Below are 21,025 nucleotides of genomic sequence, written 5' to 3'. Positions count from 1 at the left end.
GTCACTGTAGTGAGCTGATAAATAAATGCGTAAAAAGAAATGGAAAACACACATTTTGAGGACAGAAATTCTCCCAACAACACTTCTACCTGTTTACCACTTAAAATCTAGCATCATGAAAAATGCATACAACTTGCGAAAGAAACTTAGAAAAGAAACATTATAAATGTGCGTGCACAGAAGTCTAAGCTGCTACAAGTTTTAAAGTATGAATCTAAGGCCAACTCGCTCAAAGAAATTCAGAGTGGAACTGGACTTTTTTCTTTAATCATCACTGTGTATTTGGTAGAATTTTCTAAGTAGAGACTTCAGAGAGGAAAACCGTGAGGATACTTCCATGTTTGTGTAGAAAGAAAAATTTGCTATCCACTCTAGCATCCCCCATGTCGAAGCTGAGGTGCACCTTGGACTTATTTTGTTCCCATTGTATAAACTCATACTTGACTTCAAAGAAAAGGAAAATACAAAGTCCCTCTTTTCTAAGAGGCAGAAATCCTTTGTGTTAACTGGTTGACCCTTTGCTCTCTAAGGTCCTTTAGGAAACCTTTTGTAACACAATGCAGGGGACTCTTCCTTGTGTTGATGTTGTTTACATAGTTGGTCAGCCTGGCTGAAAACAAAAATCACAAAAACTCAAGAAAGACTGTGGTCCCATTTCTTGACCACAAAGGGGAGGATTGGTACATCCAGGGAGTCTCTGTAACTCAGAAAAATTATTAAATATTCTACCATAAGGGACACTTTGAAAAACGGAGGGAAAGAAAGAAGGAAGAAAGCAAAATCTAGACTTCTGTACGTTTGTGGCAGAGTTAGAGAATCTGTTTAAATCCAACAGGGGATTTGCTTGGGGGAATTTCCTGTTCAAGCCTTTATTACCAGGGTCTTTGCAAATTGCGCTAGGACGTTGGGCTCCCCTTGGGGCAGTTCCCGGGTAAGGCCGTTCTTACACTTTCTCTCAAGGTCTTAGAAGGATCTCCTTTTCTCAGTGTCTCTTTCAGGTTGGCAGGCGGCGCAAGCCTGACACTTCCCTCAGATGGGACAGGCAGGTTCTGTGGCCGCATAAACAAGCTGTAACCAAGTTCTCTCCTGATTTTACAGAATTTCATTCGCTCCCAAGAGCTGAGGGGGCTCAGTCGTCTAGTGTTGGCCTGCCCCACAAGAGCCTGGGGGCTCCTTTCCCGAATCCCAGAACTGGCAGCACAGGGGGCGGGGAAGTGGGGGTGGGGAGGGGTGGGAGGGCAGTGGTTTCCGTGCGCTCAGCGCGATGTTACTTAGTGAGTCGCTGAATGGGGAGCGCTGCTGTCCCCAAGCCGATTGGTACTTCTTGTCAGGAAGAAACGCCGAGAGGTGGGAGTGCCTGAGGAGGGAGGCAGGCGGTCCCTACCGCAGGCGCGGGGAGCTGCCTTTCCGCCCCTCTGCCTGCTATCCAAGCCCTGGCTTTTAGGAGTGGCTGAAGCTGCCGAGCGCTTCAGGAGCCTGTGAATGAACCCTCCTCCTCTTCCTCCTCCTCCTCCTCGCTGAGTCTCCTCCTCGGTGCTGACGGTACAGTGATATAATGATGATGGGTGTCACAACCCGCATTTGAACTTGCAGGCGAGCTGCCCCGAGCCTTTCTGGGGAAGAACTCCAGGCGGGCGGGAGCAACAGCCGCGAACACTAGGTGCTGTGGACAGGCGCTGGGACCGGGATCTGCGGCCAGCCCCGCATCCTCCTGCATCCTTCAGCACCGTCCCGCACCCTCCGTACCCTTCCCCAGGCCACCGAGCTTCCTATGTGACCCGCCCCGGCAACACCGAGCCCATTCGCGCAGCGCTGCGGTGATTTTTTCCCCCAAACTGCAATAAGCCGCCTTTCAAGGTAATCACGTTTCTTTTGTTCCCCCTTAAAAAAAAAAAAAAACAACAACAACAAAAACGAGCGAGCTTAGAAAAACGAAGTACATTGTAATTGGTAGAAGGCTTTAATTAAGGCAAAGAAATCTAGCTGTAAGGCAAAGTTAAGAAAATATATGCACTTTAAAAATGCAGGTAACTTTCAGAAGGACGTTTGGGGAGAGGAATACCGAGGGACCGCGGTGATGAAAAAGATCCAGACAAAAGAAGCCCGGAATGGGGTGGGGGTAGAAGGACTAACGGAATTGGGGGAAGGGAGGGAAGAGAATTGTAGAGAACCCTTAGAAAAGTCTTGGGGTCTTGTGCCGGAGAGCTGGAGGGGCCGCTGGCACCTTGAGCTTTTTTGTTAACCTTCTCGAGGCAAAAGTTTGAATGGGGACTCCCGAGACTTGTCCACTTGCAAGTCCCCGAAGCCGCCTTGGTGCGGGCCACCTGGCTCCAGGGACCCTGGTGTGTGGTCAGTGCCCGGCGTTCCTGGAATGCTGCTCCAGGGCAGCTCCTGACAGGACAATCCGGCGACACAGCAGCCCGGGACCTGGGCGGACGTGACCCTCTCTGTCCGCAAGCAGTCTGGAAAGAGGTACGGCCGGGGGATGTGCGGGGTCCCCCGGCTGCGTCTCTTTGGAGACTTGGGGTCTGTCAAGGCCCTCCCTGGTGCCCCTGGGTTCTTTTGTCCTGCGCGCGGAGCACAGGGGCCGGCCGGGAAGGAGCAAGGGATGGGGGTGGGGTTGTTGGAGTGCCGCGGCGGTCTGGGAAGAGCCTGGGCGGGAAAAGCTTGCCTTGAACCATCAGCGATGTGCAAGAATTTTATCTCACCCAGAAGAGCGAAGTGGAGGCTTCCATTCTGGTCTCAACGAGCAAACCAGCGCTCAGAGCGCTCTCCAGACAAAGGTGGCGCGGGGACCCGAATCTGGGGCCCCTAGGTCCAGCCTTTTTCGCCCCGACTACAACCCCTTCTTTTCCTTCCATCTCCCCACCCCCTCCCAGCTCTTCGCTGTAGTTGAGCAACTTTACTGGCTAGTCCCCCAGCCAGGGAGAGCGTGTGTCGGGAGCGCTGGGGGACGCCCTAGGCTGGAGCGTCCCACCACCCTACCGAAGTGTGGGCGCCGCCGGGCGACATCCCCAGTGCATGCGGATTTGGGGGCCACAGGGTTGTCCCGGCATGCTGTCTGTGTCACTGGGCGTGGAGCGGTCTGTGTGCTAGGCTTCGCAGAGCGGGTTAGAAATACAGTGTCACAGCTTAAACTATTTGCTTTCCGATCCAGCTGCGCCCCCAGCAAGTCCTGCTTGTCCCCGGGAGATGTTGCGGGAGGGGGGAGAAACCTACGCAACGCCTGGAGATCTGTCCCACCGTGCGCACACCCACAGACTGAAAGACAGTCTCGCTGTGTCCCGTTTCTCATCTTTGTGTCTCCCTTTTCTGTCTCCATCTTCTGTGCCTCCCTTCCCCTCTCCCAGCCTCTTCTCAGTGTCTCTCTCTCCTGCGTCCCCTCCCCCACGGCTGACAAATGAATGGCTAGTGTGAAATCCCTGCCTCCCGGGTCCGCCGAGGCAGGCTCGGAGGGAGGAGCGAGAGAGGCAGTGAGCTCCCTCGGATCTGCCCCGCAGTAGGCGTGCTTAGGGCTTGCAGAACCCAGATGTCTAGGAATAGGGTGTTTTGTGGCGGCTGTGGGCGCCCCCTGATGGAAAAATGCAGCACAGGGTGGAGAAAACCGAGCCCCGCCACCTCCCCCCCCCCCCCAAAAACGAAGAGAGCCACCTTACAGCTATACATTCAAGGGTGAAGACCCTTTAGTCGTTAGTTTTCTATTTCAGACTCTGCGTAAATCTAGGGATTTGGAGGACCCTGAAAGGAAACTTTGTCTTTGCAAAGTGCAGAAGCGCCTGCTCGCGAGTCCTCGCGGATGTGCGCAGAGCTCTGGGCTTGGTCGAGGAACGCACATGGCCAGGGGCGGATCCAAGTTTTGGAAGGCTTGATGTTCTATCTTAGGCATCACTTTAAGAAATATAATACAGAATGCTTTACTTTTGGAAACTTTACTAAGGCCCCTGACCACTTGAGCCCGATACTAGGGCCCGCCCCAGGATATGGCAAAAGAAAGGCCCCTAATCCAAAGTTTAAAGTTAACCCATTTCAAGACACACATCAAATATGGAAATTTAGGGGAAGGAGTGCGCCGGGAGGAAAAAGAAGAGAAGGGAAGGGTAAAGAAAGGTATAGGGGAGGAAGTCGGAGTTAGGAAGGAGCGGAGATGGGGCTGCTGGACGCCGACAGCCAGGAGAGGACAGGCAGGGTACGTTTTGAAGTTTGAGGCTGAATTTCGAGTCTTGCTTTAAGATATATTTTAATAAGTGACCACAAACGCGACTAAAGCGGCGTGGTAGGATGGAAGGGTAGGGGAGAAACTAGCCCTTTAAAGCGGCTAGATCTTCGGGCCGACCCCCGCTCGCTCCGCAGGCGCGGAGATGGGAACCGCGCCGGGCGCTCCTCGCTGCGCCGGAGTTCTCCAGCCGCCGCCACGTGGGCTGGGGCTTTAGTTCCCGGCCCTAGACGGGTGTGACTTGGGCGCTGAGACAACCGCCCCGCCGAACCGGCAGTCCGCCCAGTCAGAAACTGGCGCGGCGCCTCGGGTCCCCGCCCTGAGGCCAGTGGGGGCGGGGCCTTGCGCTATCGGCGGGGGCGGGGCGGGGCAAGGCTGGGCGGGGCTCACTGGCGGAAGCTCTGCGGTCGCGCCCTCTGCGCTCAGGCTGAGGGCTGCTGCGGGAGCCTCTCGGACTTCTGTCCAAAAGGTGCTAAACACTCTAGCAGTTTGAAAAGAAAAAAAAAATTTTTTTTTCTTGCTTCTTGGGAGTGGTAGGAGGAGTTTTGCCCCGCATCAGGGAGGAAGTAAAGATGGACTTCAAGCAAAGTTTTTTGGACAGAAAAATGATACGAGTTTTTTTCTGTGTTTCATACATTGAATTTGCAAATACGTTCAAGTAAGTTTAAGGTTTGTTTTTAGTCCATTATAGGGTAGTCACCTCCACACTATCGTAAAGAGTGCGTCTAGAACGGCAAACGATTGCCATTTGACCGGGCTGATGTAATTCCAACGAGCACCAACATTAAGGGGCTGCGAGTGTAACTCAGGTCCCTGTGCATTAGGAACCTTAGCACGGGTCTGGTGCACAGTGGCAGCTCAGTACACATTTATGAAGTGACGGAGCTAATGACTTGAGGGATCGCTGCACAGTCTGGACGCTGTCACTTAAAGCTGCATTTTAAACCCTCCTGCTTCCTCGCTTTACTTCAGAGAACTGGGTTTTAAGGATCTCTGAGATCTCAAATTCTGATTATCTAACTGATAGGCTTTCCCTTTCTTTCTGTCTCTTTCTAAAAGCTAGGACCTTAATTATTTTAAGTACCGCTTGTCCACTATGCAAAACATATCATGAAAATATTCATGTGAAGTCCTGAAATAGGATGTTGTGAGTCTAATGTAAAAATGGTAAGGCATCAGTGGAAGAAAGAACTATATTTCTAAGATGAAATCTGTTTCCAGTCCTGAGAATATGTAACTTGGATATAAGAGCACATCAGGCAGAAGGACTCAGGGACTGACTTCTAGTGCAATCTCTCAGTAAAGGAAAGGAAGATTTCACAATTGTATATGTCTGTCCAAACTAATACAGCAAAGAGTTCCAGTGGATTCCAAAGTGATTGAGCAATTACTCCCTCCAGCAGGAAGTCCACAGTCCTTAATCTCGTGGGTGGTGGGAAGAGGGATAAGAATAAGACCATCTAAGGATTTATGTCAGAATTCAAACTTTTATTTTATTTTCCTAGTAGATAAATTAAAAATTACTCCTAAATTGTTTCTTCTTTAAAAAGTGAAGTTTGAAAAGAATCCCCTTAGAGTTAGTTACATGTTTACAAGTGTAGGTTTCCTCTAATTTTTCTCTGTGCTTGCAAACCGGAGAATGTCTCTGAAATTCTAGGATACCTGAGTCAGCATGCTTGTAAATTCTGTTTGCAAAAGACCTAAAAAGCTAACTTAAGGCTGAATATGATTAATGTTAAAAATATAGTCTTTGTTCTTTCTTTCCTCACCTTATTATTATGCGTTAAGTACTTTGTGGTTGATGAATGTTCACTAATTGAGCATCAGAGCCTTTGAGAGCATAAAGATCCACTAAAGCTGTCTTCCAATAGTCATACAACCAAGCTTTTCTTTCCTACTGTAGTAGGACTGACCCAACTTCTCAAGATACATGGGTTCTCTTGAGACAACTCAGTGACTATACTGTAGTAGGCGATTATTCACCACCCACCTAGAGAAACTAGTTAGGACTTACAAACATTGATTGTTGAGGGTGAGTTGCTCCAGTCTGAGAAAACATGCTGATTGTTGCATAAGTCTGTACTTTACCAGAAAACACAACGCTGGTACTCCCTCTGATTGGCAATCAGAACAAGAGGAAGTAGATGGGCGCCCGGGTGCAGTTGGTTGACCTGCTGCCTTCGGCTCACATCATGATTTAGGGTCCTGGGATCAAGCCCAACATGGGGCTCTCCACTAAGTGGGGAGTCTGCTTCTCTCCCTTCCCCTGCTCTTTCTCTCTCTCTCAAATAAAAACATAAAATCTTTTAAAAAGAATAAAAAATAACAGGAGGAAGTAGAGATAAATGTCTTTTTGTTTGTTTGTCAGAGAGAGAGAGAGATAGCGCACATACACAGGGGGAGTAGCAGACTGAGGGAGAAGGAGAAGCAGACTCCCTGCTAAGCAAGGAGCCGAATGTGGGACTCCATCCCAGAACCCTGGGATCATGACCTGAGCCAAAAGCAGACACTTAACCAACAGCCACCCAGGTGGCTCTAAAGATAAACATCTTGGTCAAGCTCTGCTTCAATTAGTGAGTTTTTGCCTATTTCCTCTGGTAGCCTAGATTTAGTAAATTACACCTACTCCCCCATACCCCCTATTCATAAATATATATTTATGTGTTTATATATTATTTATATGTATTCTCCAGTGTTTGGATATTTGTTTGTTTGGTTTGTTTTTTTACTCTGCTATGTTCTTATCATTGAATGTACCAGGGTGGTTGTAGTTCAGTGGTCAGTGCAAAGTAACTTTGTTGAATGTGTTTGTCTATTATGTTTCCTGCAACTCCTCCTGATAGATCTATGAAATATAAAAGTGTGTGAATGCACATCTGTTTAAATTTATCTCATTTCTTTATCTACATATTTCCTACCTCATTCTTTTAAGAATTCTGAGAGTTGTTTATGTCTATAAAAATGAGATCACATAGCTTATAATAAACACATATATAATGTAACAATATTTTTTATTATTAAATTATTTTTTTATTATTAAATTACTGAGTTGCTATTACCTGTGGTGTGGCGGAAGGCACACTAGACTTGGAATCAAAAAGCTTGATGTCAGAATCTATTAAATGCATATACAGTTATACACATCAAAAGTGTGAATATCTGTGGGAAAGCTTTGGCAAATGGAAAACTATACAAATAAGTGGTGTTAATATTGTATCCTTGGGACTGATATTGATCTAATTCAATAGTCTCAATAAAAACACTTACCTAAATCACATCTTTCCTATGAATCTATAAAGTGAGTTAGATAGGAGCATTTTGCTTTAAGAATTTTCTAGTTTCACTGAACAGGAGATAGAGTCCAGAAATATACTAAAATAGGCATGGAAATACAGTGGAAAAGAAGGGTTATTCAACAAATGATTTGGGAACAACTGATTGGTCGACTCAGAGTAATAGTCAATCTCTTCTTCATTTCTTATCCTCATAAAAAGTTAAGATGACCAAAAATGAGATGTAAAGAATGATATTAAAAAAATAACTGGAAGGAGGCACCTGGGTCGGTTAAGCTTCCTACTCTTGGTTTTGGCTCAGGTCCTGATCTGAGAGTCATGAGATCCAGCTCCATGTGGGGCTCCATCCTGGGTGTGGAGCCTGCTTGAGAGTCTCTCTCTCTCTCTCTCCCTCTCCTTCTGCCCCACTTTCCCCCAGCTTGTACATGTTCTCTCTCTCTCTCTCTCTCAAAACTGAAATAAAATTTAAAAACAAAAAACTAGAAGAAATGACAGGGCTTTTAAAATAATAAAATAGAAGTTGAGAAACCTTTTCTAAGCAAAAGGTAAAATCCAGGGGCGCCTGGGTGGCTCAGTGGGTTGATCCTCTGCCTTCGGCTCAGGTCATGATCTCAGGGTCCTGGGATCGAGCCCCACATCGGGCTCTCTGCTCGGCAGGGGGCCTGCTTTCTCCTCTCTGCCTCCTCTCTGCCTGTCTCTCTGCCTACTTCTGATCTCTGTCTGTCAAATAAATAGAGAAAATCTTAAAAAAAAAAAAAAAAGGTAAAATCCAGAAGTCATCCTAGAAGACTGATAAGTATGAGTAAGTAACAGTTAAATTATTTACACAAAACAACACCTTTGGAAAATATCTGCAACATATGAGAGACAAAGAGCTAATAACTCTTTTGATACAACAAGAACTTTTACAGATAAGTAAAGGACCACAACCCACCATCCCCCCCCCAAAAAAATCAAATGAGAAATACAGGCAGTTGGCAGAAGAATAAATGTATTTTTAATCATATGAGAAATTGCTGAGTCTCATTTATAATTAAAGAAATAGTAATTTTAAAAAATAGTAATTAAAAAACAATGATATACTGCACTATTTTTTCATTCACAGCACTAAAGATAAATAAGTTTGATGAAGGTTGTGTCAGCCAGGTTGTAGAGAAAGTGGATCTCTTACATACTACTGTGGCAATAAAATAGGGTCATCTTCTTCTTCTTCTTCTTTTTTTTTTTTTTTTAAGATTTTATTTATTTATTTGACAGAAAGAGAGGTCACAAGTAGACAGAGAGGCAGGCAGAGAGAGAGAGGTGGGAGAAGCCAGGCTCCCAGCTGAGCAGAGAGCCCGATGCAGGGCTTGATCGCAGGACCCTGAGACCATGACCCGAGAAGAAGGCAGAGGCTTAACCCACTGAGCCACCCAGGTGCCCCAGGGTCATCTTCTTTACAAAATAACTTGGTAAGAGCTACTAGAAAATTTAAAAAATGCATATACTCTTTGACCCAGCAGTTCTCTTCTAGACATTGTCATATGAGATATTGGTACAAGTGTCACCCAAGACAAATGGACAGAGATGATTTCTAATAGCATAAATGTGAAACCAGCTTAAAGGCTTATCATAGGAGCTGGTGAAATGAAAGATGCTGCATTCATTTAATAGAAAACTATACAGCTGTTAAAAACAACCCAAAAAACTATATTTCTAAGTTACAGTGTTTATAACATTCATCTTACATAACATACATTACAAACTGTTTATAATATGCATCTTATTATCTAAAAAAATGAGCATATTTTACTGAGTGTCCTGAGCAATGAACAAAACACCAAAGTCTGCTCTCTCACAGCTTATATTATGGTGGGTAAAGAAAGGCAATTCCTAATATTGTGTGTGTGTGTGTGTGTGTGTATAAATATATATATATAAAATGATATGTGCTATGATGAAAATAGAGCATGGCAAAGGGAGTAGAGAATGCCGTTTTCAGAAATCCAGTCACAGGTTAGTGATAAATTCACATGGCGCAATTACTTTTGTGAAGTAAATTTATACGATTTCCTGCTTAAACCACAATATTTCTCTCTGCATTGCACCCAGGAGCAATATGGTAGGCACCTTATATCCACCTTGTGATTGAGGTGTCCTAGACAATTGTTGTCTAGAATAACTAATTTGAAGATTAGAAGACAAAATTGCTATGTTTGTTTCCTTAAGTCATCCTTAGCTCAGAGAATATTAAATATCTGTTTACTAGAACCTTGACTCTCTTTCTGCAAGGCAGCCCATTCTTGGCATGACCCTTACCCATTTTGCAGATATTCCTCATGTCTAGGAGTCCTGTTAACCTTGTCTCTTGTGTCTCCCAGGCAATTAAATAGCTTCAGTCGGCTGTGCCTTGATTATTCCATGACTTTCTCCTCTTCTCACTGACTTCACTAGAGTGCATGCTAAATATAGGCACTGGCTTTCATATCTCCTAGGTCTGTCCATGCAGACAGACTTGTTATCACTAGCAGATTATGCTTACAAGACCAACATGGAAGAGGGAAGAATAGAAGTGGGGGTTAGAGTGGTGCTGAAAAAAAAAAAGAAAGAGGTTTTAGAAGGTTTCTTATTTAGTAAGATCAAGTGCAAAAGGTAAATAAGAGTGCCTTAACAACCATGAACATGGACACAGCCTTAAGAAAATTAGAGAAATGGGATGAATGCCCATAGACTCCAAGGAAGAGGGCACAGAAATGTAGTTCTAAGGCGATTAAGATGAGTAAAAGCACTCTGACATGTTTATGAAAGAGATAAATGACCATTCTTTAAATCAGGTGCCTGAAGGGAACAGGCATGAAGTAGAAATGGATGAGAAGCTGAGTGGGGCCAATGATGACCTTGAGTGCACAGAGCCAGGGTGAGAGAGCTTGTCCCTTGCCTAGTGCTGATGACTGGCCAGAAAGAATATGGACCTAGAGTTGTTTAATCTGATTTTTCGAAAAGAGATCCGAGACTTACTGTTAAAATTCCAATTTTTGGATGTTGGATATTTATTAAAATATATTTATGTAAGTATATTTAAGAAATAACTTATCTCTCCCTTGTATTTTTAACGTACCAGCTTCCTTCCCTAGCCTTGTCTTGGGGCAATCTTAAGGCAAGTGATGAGTATACTTGTTATATGGATGAAAGAACATTTTCCTTTCTCCTTAAAAAAAAAAAAAAAAAAAAAAGACGCTTTTATAAGGATGAAGCCTGACACAGAAAGTTAGACTTAGAGTACTGGCCTTGGAGAGGAAATCTGGTTGCAGAAGATCCATTCCTGGGTCAAGGTCACACCTTCTCTGATTCTGTTATGGGATCTAACACCGATGTCCAAATATTGACAAACATCAGATATTACCATGACATGATGAATAGTCAACTGGACTAGTGTAAACGGATTTCACATTCAGTTAGCCTACTTGCCCATATTCATAAGAGATTGTTGGCACTTTGCTTCAAAGCATGTTTCGGAAGAGGAGGTGGAGGCAATGGTTCTGCATTTGGTCTCTAAACCTTCCTCAAGGGTCTACTCTGAAGCTGGCTCTGTGGAAATATTATGGGAATATTACAGGAATTAATAAATTGAATGTGATACTAGCTCTGTTCTCCAATGCCTACTGTTCTACAGAGAAGATAAAACATGTTTTCAAGCAAGGCACACAGCAGTAAGTTATAGGGCAATATATTGTAAGTATAAACGTATCCCCTGCTTTTATAGTGGCAACGCATGTTATAATTTTTAAATCCAACAACTTCAAATACTTTTCTTTTTGCTACTAGTGATATGAAAGCAGGAAGAGAACATCTGTAGAAAATCTGAATTAGTAATTTTAGTAAGAAATATTGAGTACTGAATACAGTGTGTATCCCTGAGCTATATTTCATATGCATTATTTTATCCTCACATTCACTTCAACAGTTAAGTACTACTTTTCACAATTTGAAAGCTACTGAAAATGAGAGAGTTAGTAATTTACCTCCAAACTGCAGAGTATAAGTAAAGGATTCAGAACTTGAATTCAGGTGGAGACTTATATGCTTATAAAATAAAAGTTTCGTGGAAAAAAAAAAGAAAAAAATTGAGGACAGTTTTTTCTCTAATGACAATAGGAAATTATTGTTTGTGAGTATATTTATAAAAAAGACTTCTTAGATTCATTTAATATTCATGAAATGCATTTTCTTTAATAGATTTTTTTATGGTACAACCTGAAATTTCACTTCAGCAACTTTAAACTATAGAATATGTTGAATTGAAGTCTTCTTTTTTTTTCCCCCCTAAAATACTGTAGTATATACTTCCTACTTGCTGTGGTAGCTTATAAGAAATACAGACATGTAGAAACCAGATTTTCTAGTTAGCGTTTAGTAGTGTCTGCTACATATCCCAGTAATTATATGATGAATAATAAACTTAATTATTAAGGTTAATTATCTGTATCAAGGATTATCAACTATATGCTTTTCATTGTGAGTTTTCAAATGGCTTATAGATGGAAAACAGATATACAATTTATTAGGTTTAAAAGATGCTCTTTAGGATTTTGCTGTAGAGAGTTTCTAATGCTTATTTCAAGATAAAGACAATCAAATAAAGAAGAATATCAAGGAAAAAGGACTAGCTGTTATAATTATGAAATTGAACTTGAATCCAAATTGGGCTTGGATTCTTATAGCATTTACTTATTTTCAATATAGATTTCCTAAATCATACAGAATTTATGTACTCTCTATGGACAATATTAGGAAGTTATTTAGGACACCATTTCAAATGTGTCAGTTGCAATGCTTTCAGCTACAAGTAACAAAAATCCCTGGTTTTATTGGCTTTAAATAATAAAGGAGTTTATTATTTCATATAAAAAGAAAGTCCAAAGGTACAGTCTACTCTAGGCCTAATGCGTGAGGGCTTAAGCCCTAGCTCTCCTGATTCTTTCTCAGCTTCATCCCTGGAAGCTATCTTACACACTCATGGATACAAGATGGCTACAATAGTAGGAGAAAAAATAGCCTATTGTTTCAGTATTCAAGGAAGCAAAGCAACCATCTCTTCCTTTCTTTCTGTTCTTAAGATGAATGTACCTTTCCCAGGAGCCTCCCCTCCATCCCTCACACCTGAAATCTCCTCACATCTCATTAGTTAAGACTGCTTCATCTACTCATTCCAAAACCAATCTGGAGAAAGGAATGGGAGCAGTGTGACTGACTTAGGACAATCAAGATCATTCCCTTGGGCTGGGTTTGACTCAGGCTTCTCTCTAAGTTGTATGGCTGTGAAATACAGGAAAATGGAACGAGAGTTTGTTAGCAAGGAGAAAGAAGAATGGCTACGGGGTAGCCAACCAGCAATGCTTATACAGAAGAGTTCTAAATGTAGCTGAGAAGGGGAAAAGCATGGGGATCAAATAATCTATAGTTCTTCTGAGATTGGCTTTTTGTTTTCCAGATGGTCCCCAACATTGGTACTTATCCACCTCATAATGAGAGCTTCATAGAAATTCGAGCTGGAAGGGGCCATCCTGAGACCCAGGCTATTAAATGTCTCCCCCATTAAGTCACACAATAAATTAACGACAAAGCCAGGGCAGGGTTCCTTGACTCTCAGAACAGTATTTTCTTTCTTTTTTCACCCCCAGAACAATTGGAAATGCTTTAAAACTCATGGCAAGCACTGGTCTTTTTGTAATTAACAGCTCCTTATAATACATTTGTTTTGTTTGTTCAGCCTCCAAGAAACTAAATTGAGTCTGTGCTTTAAAAAGCCTGCTGAAATCCTTATTCCCTGTTTTGATACCATGTGCAGGAGATACCACCATGGTCCTTCCCATCTTACATCTGATACGAATCCCTTTCTTTCAGCATCTCTGCCTATTGCTTCCCCATCTTTTTCTGCTCCATCTGTGACCAGCTTCCTGTTTCTAAATAGACATTGTGGTCACCCCTCCCACTTTGTGCCAGTTCCTAGCCACTAAGTTACTTGGGCTGTGGTCTCAATTGTTCTTTCTACAGCCTACCCGGTTGTGGCTGTCCCACACATGCCTATTGTTATATGTTCCCAAAGTGGGTTATGGGGTTATTTTGGTAACAACTGCATTGGGTGAGAGTCAAACTAATAATTAAAGTGTTTGGATGACTTTTCCTATTACAAGTTCTCTCTTGTTTTTACAATCTAAGAGGAGCTGGTTCTTGTACTCTTATTACATACACTGTGCAGATAGCACGTGATTTATGGCCCACCACAAACCTGAATGCTTATGGTTTCCTTTGTGTTTTTCTTCATTCCTAGGACAAGATGTTGATAAACATAAAAAGCATCTTATGGATATGTTCTACCTTAATAGCAACCCATGCACTACATAAAGGTGAGTGTGATAACAATTTATTTGGTGCTTAGTGAAATAAAAATATAAATACTAAGGCCTTGAATGGCAATATGGGGCCACTAGTATAAAGAATTAATTTTTTATCTATTTAGTGATTTATTGCGCTGAACACTTTCAGCTGAAATATTTATTTTTTATTTAATAAATGGTTTTAAACAAATCAGTCAAAATGAAATACTGAATAGAATGCCAAAGAAGCAAATGGGTTTTCAGAAAATTCCCAGATTACTTTTAGACTGCAAAAAAGTTCATATGTGGCGTTGGACATATTTTTAAAATCTGTCTTCTTCAATATACTCTAAGACTTTCCTATAAAGAAAAGAAAGCCTATCAAATCCTTAGGAGGCCACAGTTTGAGAAGTCAAACAGACCAAAAAAAAAAAAAAAAAAGAAAAGAAAAAGACAAAGAGCAGGCTGACAACCAAGTTTTTACCCACACCTGTATTTCTCTTCTCTTCTCTTTTCTTTTCTCTCTCTCTCCCTTTTGAAGTAACTGGGTAAGTGCACATGCACTGTTTTTCTCAGCTTTAAATTATATATCTACTTAATGAAGGTTCTATAATTCCAAATTCCTGGACTGTAGTCCATGAGAAAAGATACTGCCCTGAGTTTCAGTGATTTGCTCCTCTCCAGACAGCTTCCAGTTCCTTCTCACACTTATTCTATGCTTCATACTCTCTGAACTAATTTGCAATTCCATGCATAGACTTTCATACTCAGTAGTTGTTGCTCCCCCCCTCCATTTGTTTGTTTGCTTTAATTAACATGTAATGTATTATTAGCCCCAGGGGTACAGGTCTGTGAATCATCAGGCTTACACACTTAACAGCACTCACCATAGACTCCCTGGTTTTTGACATGTAATTCCTTCTCTTGTTCTCTATAGTTCCTCTTCAATTCATTCTTCAAGACTCAAAACTTAAGTATCATTTTATCTATCTATCCATCTGTTCATTCATCAATGCATTCTCCTACCCATTCCTATGTCTACTTGCTAACAATATTGTTTGATTACTTTCTATGTGCCAGCTTCCATTATGGGTATCTGGGGATATACCAGTGGACAAGCCATATATTGTCCTGGATTTCATTAAACTCAGTCTCCTAGTTATATGATGCAGGCAATAAAGAAGGAAACTAATAATCCAGATACTTTCAGACTGAGGAAAATAAAGCTGAATGATATGATAAAGGATGGCCTGGGGACGCCTGGGTGGCTCAGTTGTTTGGACGACTGCCTTCGGCTCAGGTCATGATCCCGGAGTCCCGGGATCGAGTCCCGCATCGGGTTCCCAGCTCCATGGGGAGTCTGCTTCTCTCTCTGACCTTCTCCTCGCTCATGCTCTCTCTCACTGTCTCTCTCTCTCAAATAAATAAATAAAATCTTAAAAAAAAAAAAAAAGAATGGCCTGGGTTGGGGAAGGTGAGAAGACCTCTTTGGAGAAAGTAACATTTAAACCGAGATATGAATGACCACGATGGCTGTCAGAGTTTGGGCTCCAGCAACCTATGAACAGCCAGACACTGTCTTCTTCAGTGTTTTCGGGAAGTAAAGGTGAAGGTCACAGGCAGGGAAGAATAATAGCATCCAGTGACAAGGGAGAACACAGAAAGGAAATATGGAAAATGGAGTTGGTTTAGTTGGGTAATAACAGAATAGGAATAACAGAGAAAAGAGTGGGAGAACTTTGAGGGACACTTAAAATAGTTTAGATCTTCTGCTTAAAACAAAGCAAGAACTCACACAAACAATGGGGAAAATCCCAAAACATGTGTGATATAGCTCCTTGATAGTATTTTAAAATAATAATAATAATAATAATAATAATAATAACTAGCAGTATTGAATAATTTCTACATGTCAGGCCTTCTTCTGAGTTTTTTACATAGTTAATTTATTGAATCTTAACTTTCCAATAAGACAGACGCTTCTCTTCTCCCCATTTGGCAGATGAGGAAACTGTACTATCAAAAGGTTTAGAGGCATAGCTAATATAGAAGTTCACACAGCAGTTTAGTTATGAAGCCTGGAGTTGAACCTGGGCAGGCTCCATAGTCCATGCTCTTAACCACTGTATTATACTTTATGCCAAGATTCAAGTTCTTTGCACATCTGTGATCATAATTAAGAGATGTAATTAGGGGCTGATTTCAGAAGAAATTAATTTTTTCATATGACGGGTAAGAGTTGAAAACATATCCACATAAAACAGATTTGCCAAGGTCATAGTGAGATACACTGCAGTAATTTATTATGAGTCAACACAAGTATTGTCATCTTAAGCTTTTCTCTGTTTATTCCTAGGCATTCAAAAGATCAATAACTAACATTAATGGATACCTTGTCCCCTGGTTAATGGCTTTATTTTAATGTAAAAAGAGCTCTGAGCTTTAACAATATCTATTATACTGATTATCTAGTGTTGACCTGGTTGCTTGGCTATTCCTCTAATACTGTAAATGAGACATGCACAGTTATGAGTAAATGAATGAACAAGAGAGTGATATTTATCGCCCGAGAGAGTAATAAATTCCCATATTCTCAATCTGACATTTATTTGGCTAAGGGGTGTGTGTGTGTGTATGGTCAAATTGTGTAGATGGGGGGCACCTGGGTGGCTCAGTGGGTTAAGCCTCTGCCTTAAGCTCAGATCATGGTCTCAGGGTCCTGGGATTGAGCCCTGCATCGGGCTCTCTGCTTGGCGGGAAACCTGCTTCCCCCTCCCCCTCTGCCTACTTGTGACATCTCCCTCTCTCTGTCAAATAATTAAATAAAATCTTAAAATTGTGTAGATGGAATTTACGTCATTCTTTTCCACAGAATTTACTGACAGAGAAAGAAGGGTAAATGATCATTCATTATTCAGAGATTTCTCCTTCACTATACTCATTTGGACCACAAACCATCTGGTGGGAACAGTGAACTTTTTGTTAACATTCATTTTTATTACTTGCATTGTTCACAATTCCAGACAACTTCTTGCAGGTAACATTTTTTAAAAATATGCATGGTCTATAAACATTATCTTCTGAACTACTAAATATCTTCCTTAAAATATTTAAGATTCAGTGAACTTAGTTCTTGTGATGCAGTGCTTTAAGACTCAAGATTTTATACACAAAAGACTTGACCACACAGCTTCTTGTTAATCCTGTTGTTAAGATTGGATTCTACATGAATATATATTTGTATCCAACTGAAGCTTTTAATTTTCTTATATCTATAAACATCTAGAACAATAAATAACCCTTGGGAAATTTGCCTTTTGACATCATTTTGTTCTGATATATTTTTTCATAATAGCACAGTTATTGAGCAATGCTCTCAGAAACCACACAACTGAATAGATTTGACTGACTCTCATTTCTGCCTCTACACGTCTAAAATTGTGAAAAAAATTAAAATTTAGTAATAAATATTAAAGAATTGAACATTTATCTTAAACTCATTTTTAAGGTAGTGATAAAGAATCTTATAATTTATATAATAATTGAGGTTGGTGGCAAAACTGTTTATTCTCCATTAAAAGAGCAATATTTTGTTTGTGGTGAAGTTAATCATCTAAATAATTCTTCAAGAAGGAAGATGGGATTTCCTAGGACATATAAATGTAAATTAGGAGATTTTTAGATCATAAAATTCTTACCCCTTCCCTTCTCAGAACCCCTTTCTTGGCAAAAAAACAACAACAAAAAAAAAACAAAACAAAAAAAACCTTTGTGTTGTCATCATCTCCTTAATGGGGCCCAAATTAAAGATTTATGAATCAGGTAGGAAGCCCCCTGTGGACTTTATAGATTTACGTAAAAGATCATGAAATTACTGAGAGTTGTCAGTGCTGATAGCAATTAAAGGAATAGGATGGAATAGAAATAAGATGGGATAGAAATTGGATGGATATAGACTCTGCAAAGGAACCAAAACTAATTTAGGGATAGGGGAAGAATGCAGTAAATTCCAAACCTGAAAGATTCCTTGATTAGTTGTGAGGAGACTTGTGTTCTCACCCAGGTCTGTAACCAGCCAGCTGGGAGCTTGAATGTAACTTCCTCTCAGTGGAGCAGCCATAGTAGGTGATTCGGCTAGTTTCACTCTGAGAGTTAGCTTTAAGTAAGATAATTTATTTTGTAAGCCAAGGACCTAATAGAATGGAATTGTTCCCTTGATACTATATTCCAGGATGATAATGATCTTAGTAACATCTTAAAGAAGAACTTAGTGCAGTTAATAGTATATTTTATTTTTATTTAATTTTGTTAAGTGCCTTAAAAACTGTTTTGGAGGGAACCTGGGTGTCTCAGTGGGTTAAAGCTTTTGCCTTTGGCTCAGGTTATGATCTCAGGGTCCTGGGATCAAGCCCTGCATCAGGGCTCTCTATTCAGCAGGGAGCCTGCTTTCCCCTCTGTCTCTGCCTGCCTCTCTGCCTACTTGTGATCTCTCTGTCAAATAAATAAATAAAATTTAAAAAAAAAACTGTCTTGGGACAAGTTATATATAGATTAGTAAGATGACAAAGAAATGCATGACAGCAATGACTATTATAAATTAGAAATATGTGAGTGATTTCTATCAAATTCAATAAATAAAATACTGTATTGATTACTTTAGATTTATTTGTATCCTATGAAAGGTTTTATAGGCCAGTCATCTTGAAGTTAAATTTCAATCTTTAATAGTAGAGTTTTTTCTTAAAGTCCATAGTATCTCCATATTGTCCTGTAATTTTCAAAATGACATATCCCCACCTGAATCCTCAGTGCTGTGTTGACAACTATATCATTTCTGATGCATGTCTCTATTGAGATGTGTGCTGTCAATACATTTACTAACACACTAGGTGTTAGACACATGTCATTTTGTTAATTAAGAAATATTATTTCACTCTATCTGGAGGCTACTATTAACTTGTTCATCATATTTTCATGAAGTAGGATTGCTTGTGTATTGACATAATTTCTATTGTTATTGCCAACACATTGTCTAGCCAATTAGTACGAACTGGAAGATGAAGGGGAAGAGGAAAGAAAGAAGTATGGATTCCTGTAAGAATAAAAGAAAAGAAAGAATACCTTGACTGCAATTTAATACTATCACATGCAAAAAAAAAAAAAAAATGTTCTTTCTTTCTTTTTTTTTTTGCATGTGATAGTATTAAATTGCAGTCAAGGTATTCTTTCTTATTAAAAGTTTAAGGGTTTAAACAGAAAGACATTGTGCAGAATAATATTTTACATGCATTGGATGAACAGACCAAAATTTCCCCCCAGGATATAATTGAGAGGTAATGTATCACTGCAAAGTGATTGCAGCTGGATTTGTCATTATGATGAAAGCCTTTGGTTCAAACACTGAACCAAATGAGGGTCCTTCAAGTGTTAGACTTCCTCCTGCTCCAGTCTACTGAAGTACATTTTTAAAATTTTCACTTCCTCTTTGGATTTTATTTTCATTTCCTCTAAGGTAATGTGGCAGTTATCTTAAATGTTTTTCCTCTTCTGACCTGTAGACATAAATTTGCCTTTCAACTGCTTTTCCTGACATTGGTCCAGTCTTTGAAACCTGCGTTGCTGATTTAGTCTCTTGCCCTTGATTGCTTGCTTTCCTATACACACACGCCTTATTCTGTCACTTTTTCTGTTCCTGTTGAACACCAAGTTACAAATACTTCAAAATAAATGCTGTATTTTTAGTACATAAAGATGAGCATTATGAATCCCTGTCTTTGTTGTAAAACATTAATATTATATACTATTCTTTATATATAAAATCATCCTAATTACCTCACATATTGAAGGTATAAACAACCAAGGCAAGGGTTTCTTATCCATTCACTTATTTATAAATTTTTTGAAGATTATTTATTTATTTATTTGACAGAGAAAGACATAGTGAGAGAGGGAACACAAGCAGGTGGTGGGAGAGGGAAACGCACACTTCTGCTGAGCAGAGAGCCTGATGTGGGGCTCCATCCCAGGACCCTGGGATCATGACCTGAGCCAAAGGCAGATGCCTAACAACTGAGCCACCCAGGTCCCTCCATTCACTTATTTAATAGACTCAGCTGAGTTTTCTAGGACTGTTAATTTGGTATTTTCTCTTTCTTCTAGTCAAAGTGCAAGGAAGCCCACCTGTCAAAGGCTCCCTTTCTGGAAAAGTCAACCTACCTTGTCATTTTTCAACCCTGCCTACCTTACCACCCAGTTACAACACCTCCAGTGAATTTCTCAGAATCAAGTGGTCTAAGATCGAATTGGACAAGAATGGGAAAGATCTGAAGGAGACTACTGTTCTTGTAGCCCAAAACGGGAATATCAAGATTGGTCAAGGCTATAAAGGAAGAGTGTCAGTGCCCACACATTCCGAGGTAGTGGGTGATGCCTCACTCACCATGGTCAAACTGCGTGCCAGTGATGCGGGTCTGTACCGCTGTGACGTCATGTATGGGATTGAAGACACACAAGACACAGTGTCGTTGGCGGTGGATGGTAAGGCTTTCCAGATCTGGAAGACAGTAGTGTAACATGATACCTGGTTCAGAAGTATTGTGAAACAGTACCCAAAGTAACTATAGTTCAGGGTTTGGACAAGTGCAAGAAACATCAGTCATTTAAATAGTTCATGCCTTTCACCAAAAACGAGCTGTTATTTCTACAAGGGTCAAGGAAGGTGACTTTTTGCACAGCAACTTCACTGACTCAGTAACAGTCAAGTGCAGTATCATGGGAATAATGAATACCTGAAGACAAGATAAATAGCTTAAGAATTATTACTTCATTACTGAGACCTAACAATGATGACTTTTTAAGACCATAAAGGCTGATCTACAGTTTAATTTTTACAATAGGTGTGTATGTACATTTACACACACACATGCACACACTACCTTTTCTCCTTTTTTCTCGGTGTCCTAGCACGATTATTAAAACCTTTGGGTTTGTTTTTAAGAAATATAAATTCCATCTTATGTTGAAGAAATGAGGCACTTAATAAGTATCATGGTACTTTTCACAGTGCCTTAGAAAGACGAAGACTTAATAAACATTTGAATTGGAACAAAATAAAATTCAGTGAATTTTTACAAAGGGTAATACACTAGCTGTTATACATTAAG

At 40.8% G+C, this 21,025-nt stretch overlaps 1 protein-coding gene across 6 annotated transcripts in view; it reads left to right on the top strand.

The window, feature by feature from the left end:
- Positions 1-990: 990 nt before the first annotated feature.
- Positions 991-21,025, top strand: part of VCAN (versican) — a 111,397-nt gene continuing 91,362 nt past the window's right edge. For 3 of the 6 annotated variants that reach the window (XM_082724682.1, XM_082724684.1, XM_082724680.1), the window contains exons 1-3: positions 1,004-1,857; positions 13,817-13,892; positions 20,022-20,399. In XM_082724682.1, coding sequence (XP_082580808.1) covers positions 13,823-13,892; positions 20,022-20,399 — 448 coding nt within the window. In that variant the 5' untranslated portion in view covers positions 1,004-1,857; positions 13,817-13,822. Of the gene's footprint in view, positions 1,858-1,920; positions 2,473-13,816; positions 13,893-20,021; positions 20,400-21,025 lie in introns of those variants that run through there. The other 3 variants (XM_082724685.1, XM_082724681.1, XM_082724683.1) reach the window with 3 other exon arrangements.

The sequence above is a fragment of the Mustela nivalis genome, assembly GCF_964662115.1.
Source record: "Mustela nivalis genome assembly, chromosome: 3".
In the NCBI taxonomy this organism is placed as follows: domain Eukaryota; kingdom Metazoa; phylum Chordata; class Mammalia; order Carnivora; family Mustelidae; genus Mustela; species Mustela nivalis.
The sequence above is the reverse complement of the archived record's forward strand: the minus strand, read 5'-3'. Positions and strand labels throughout refer to the sequence as shown.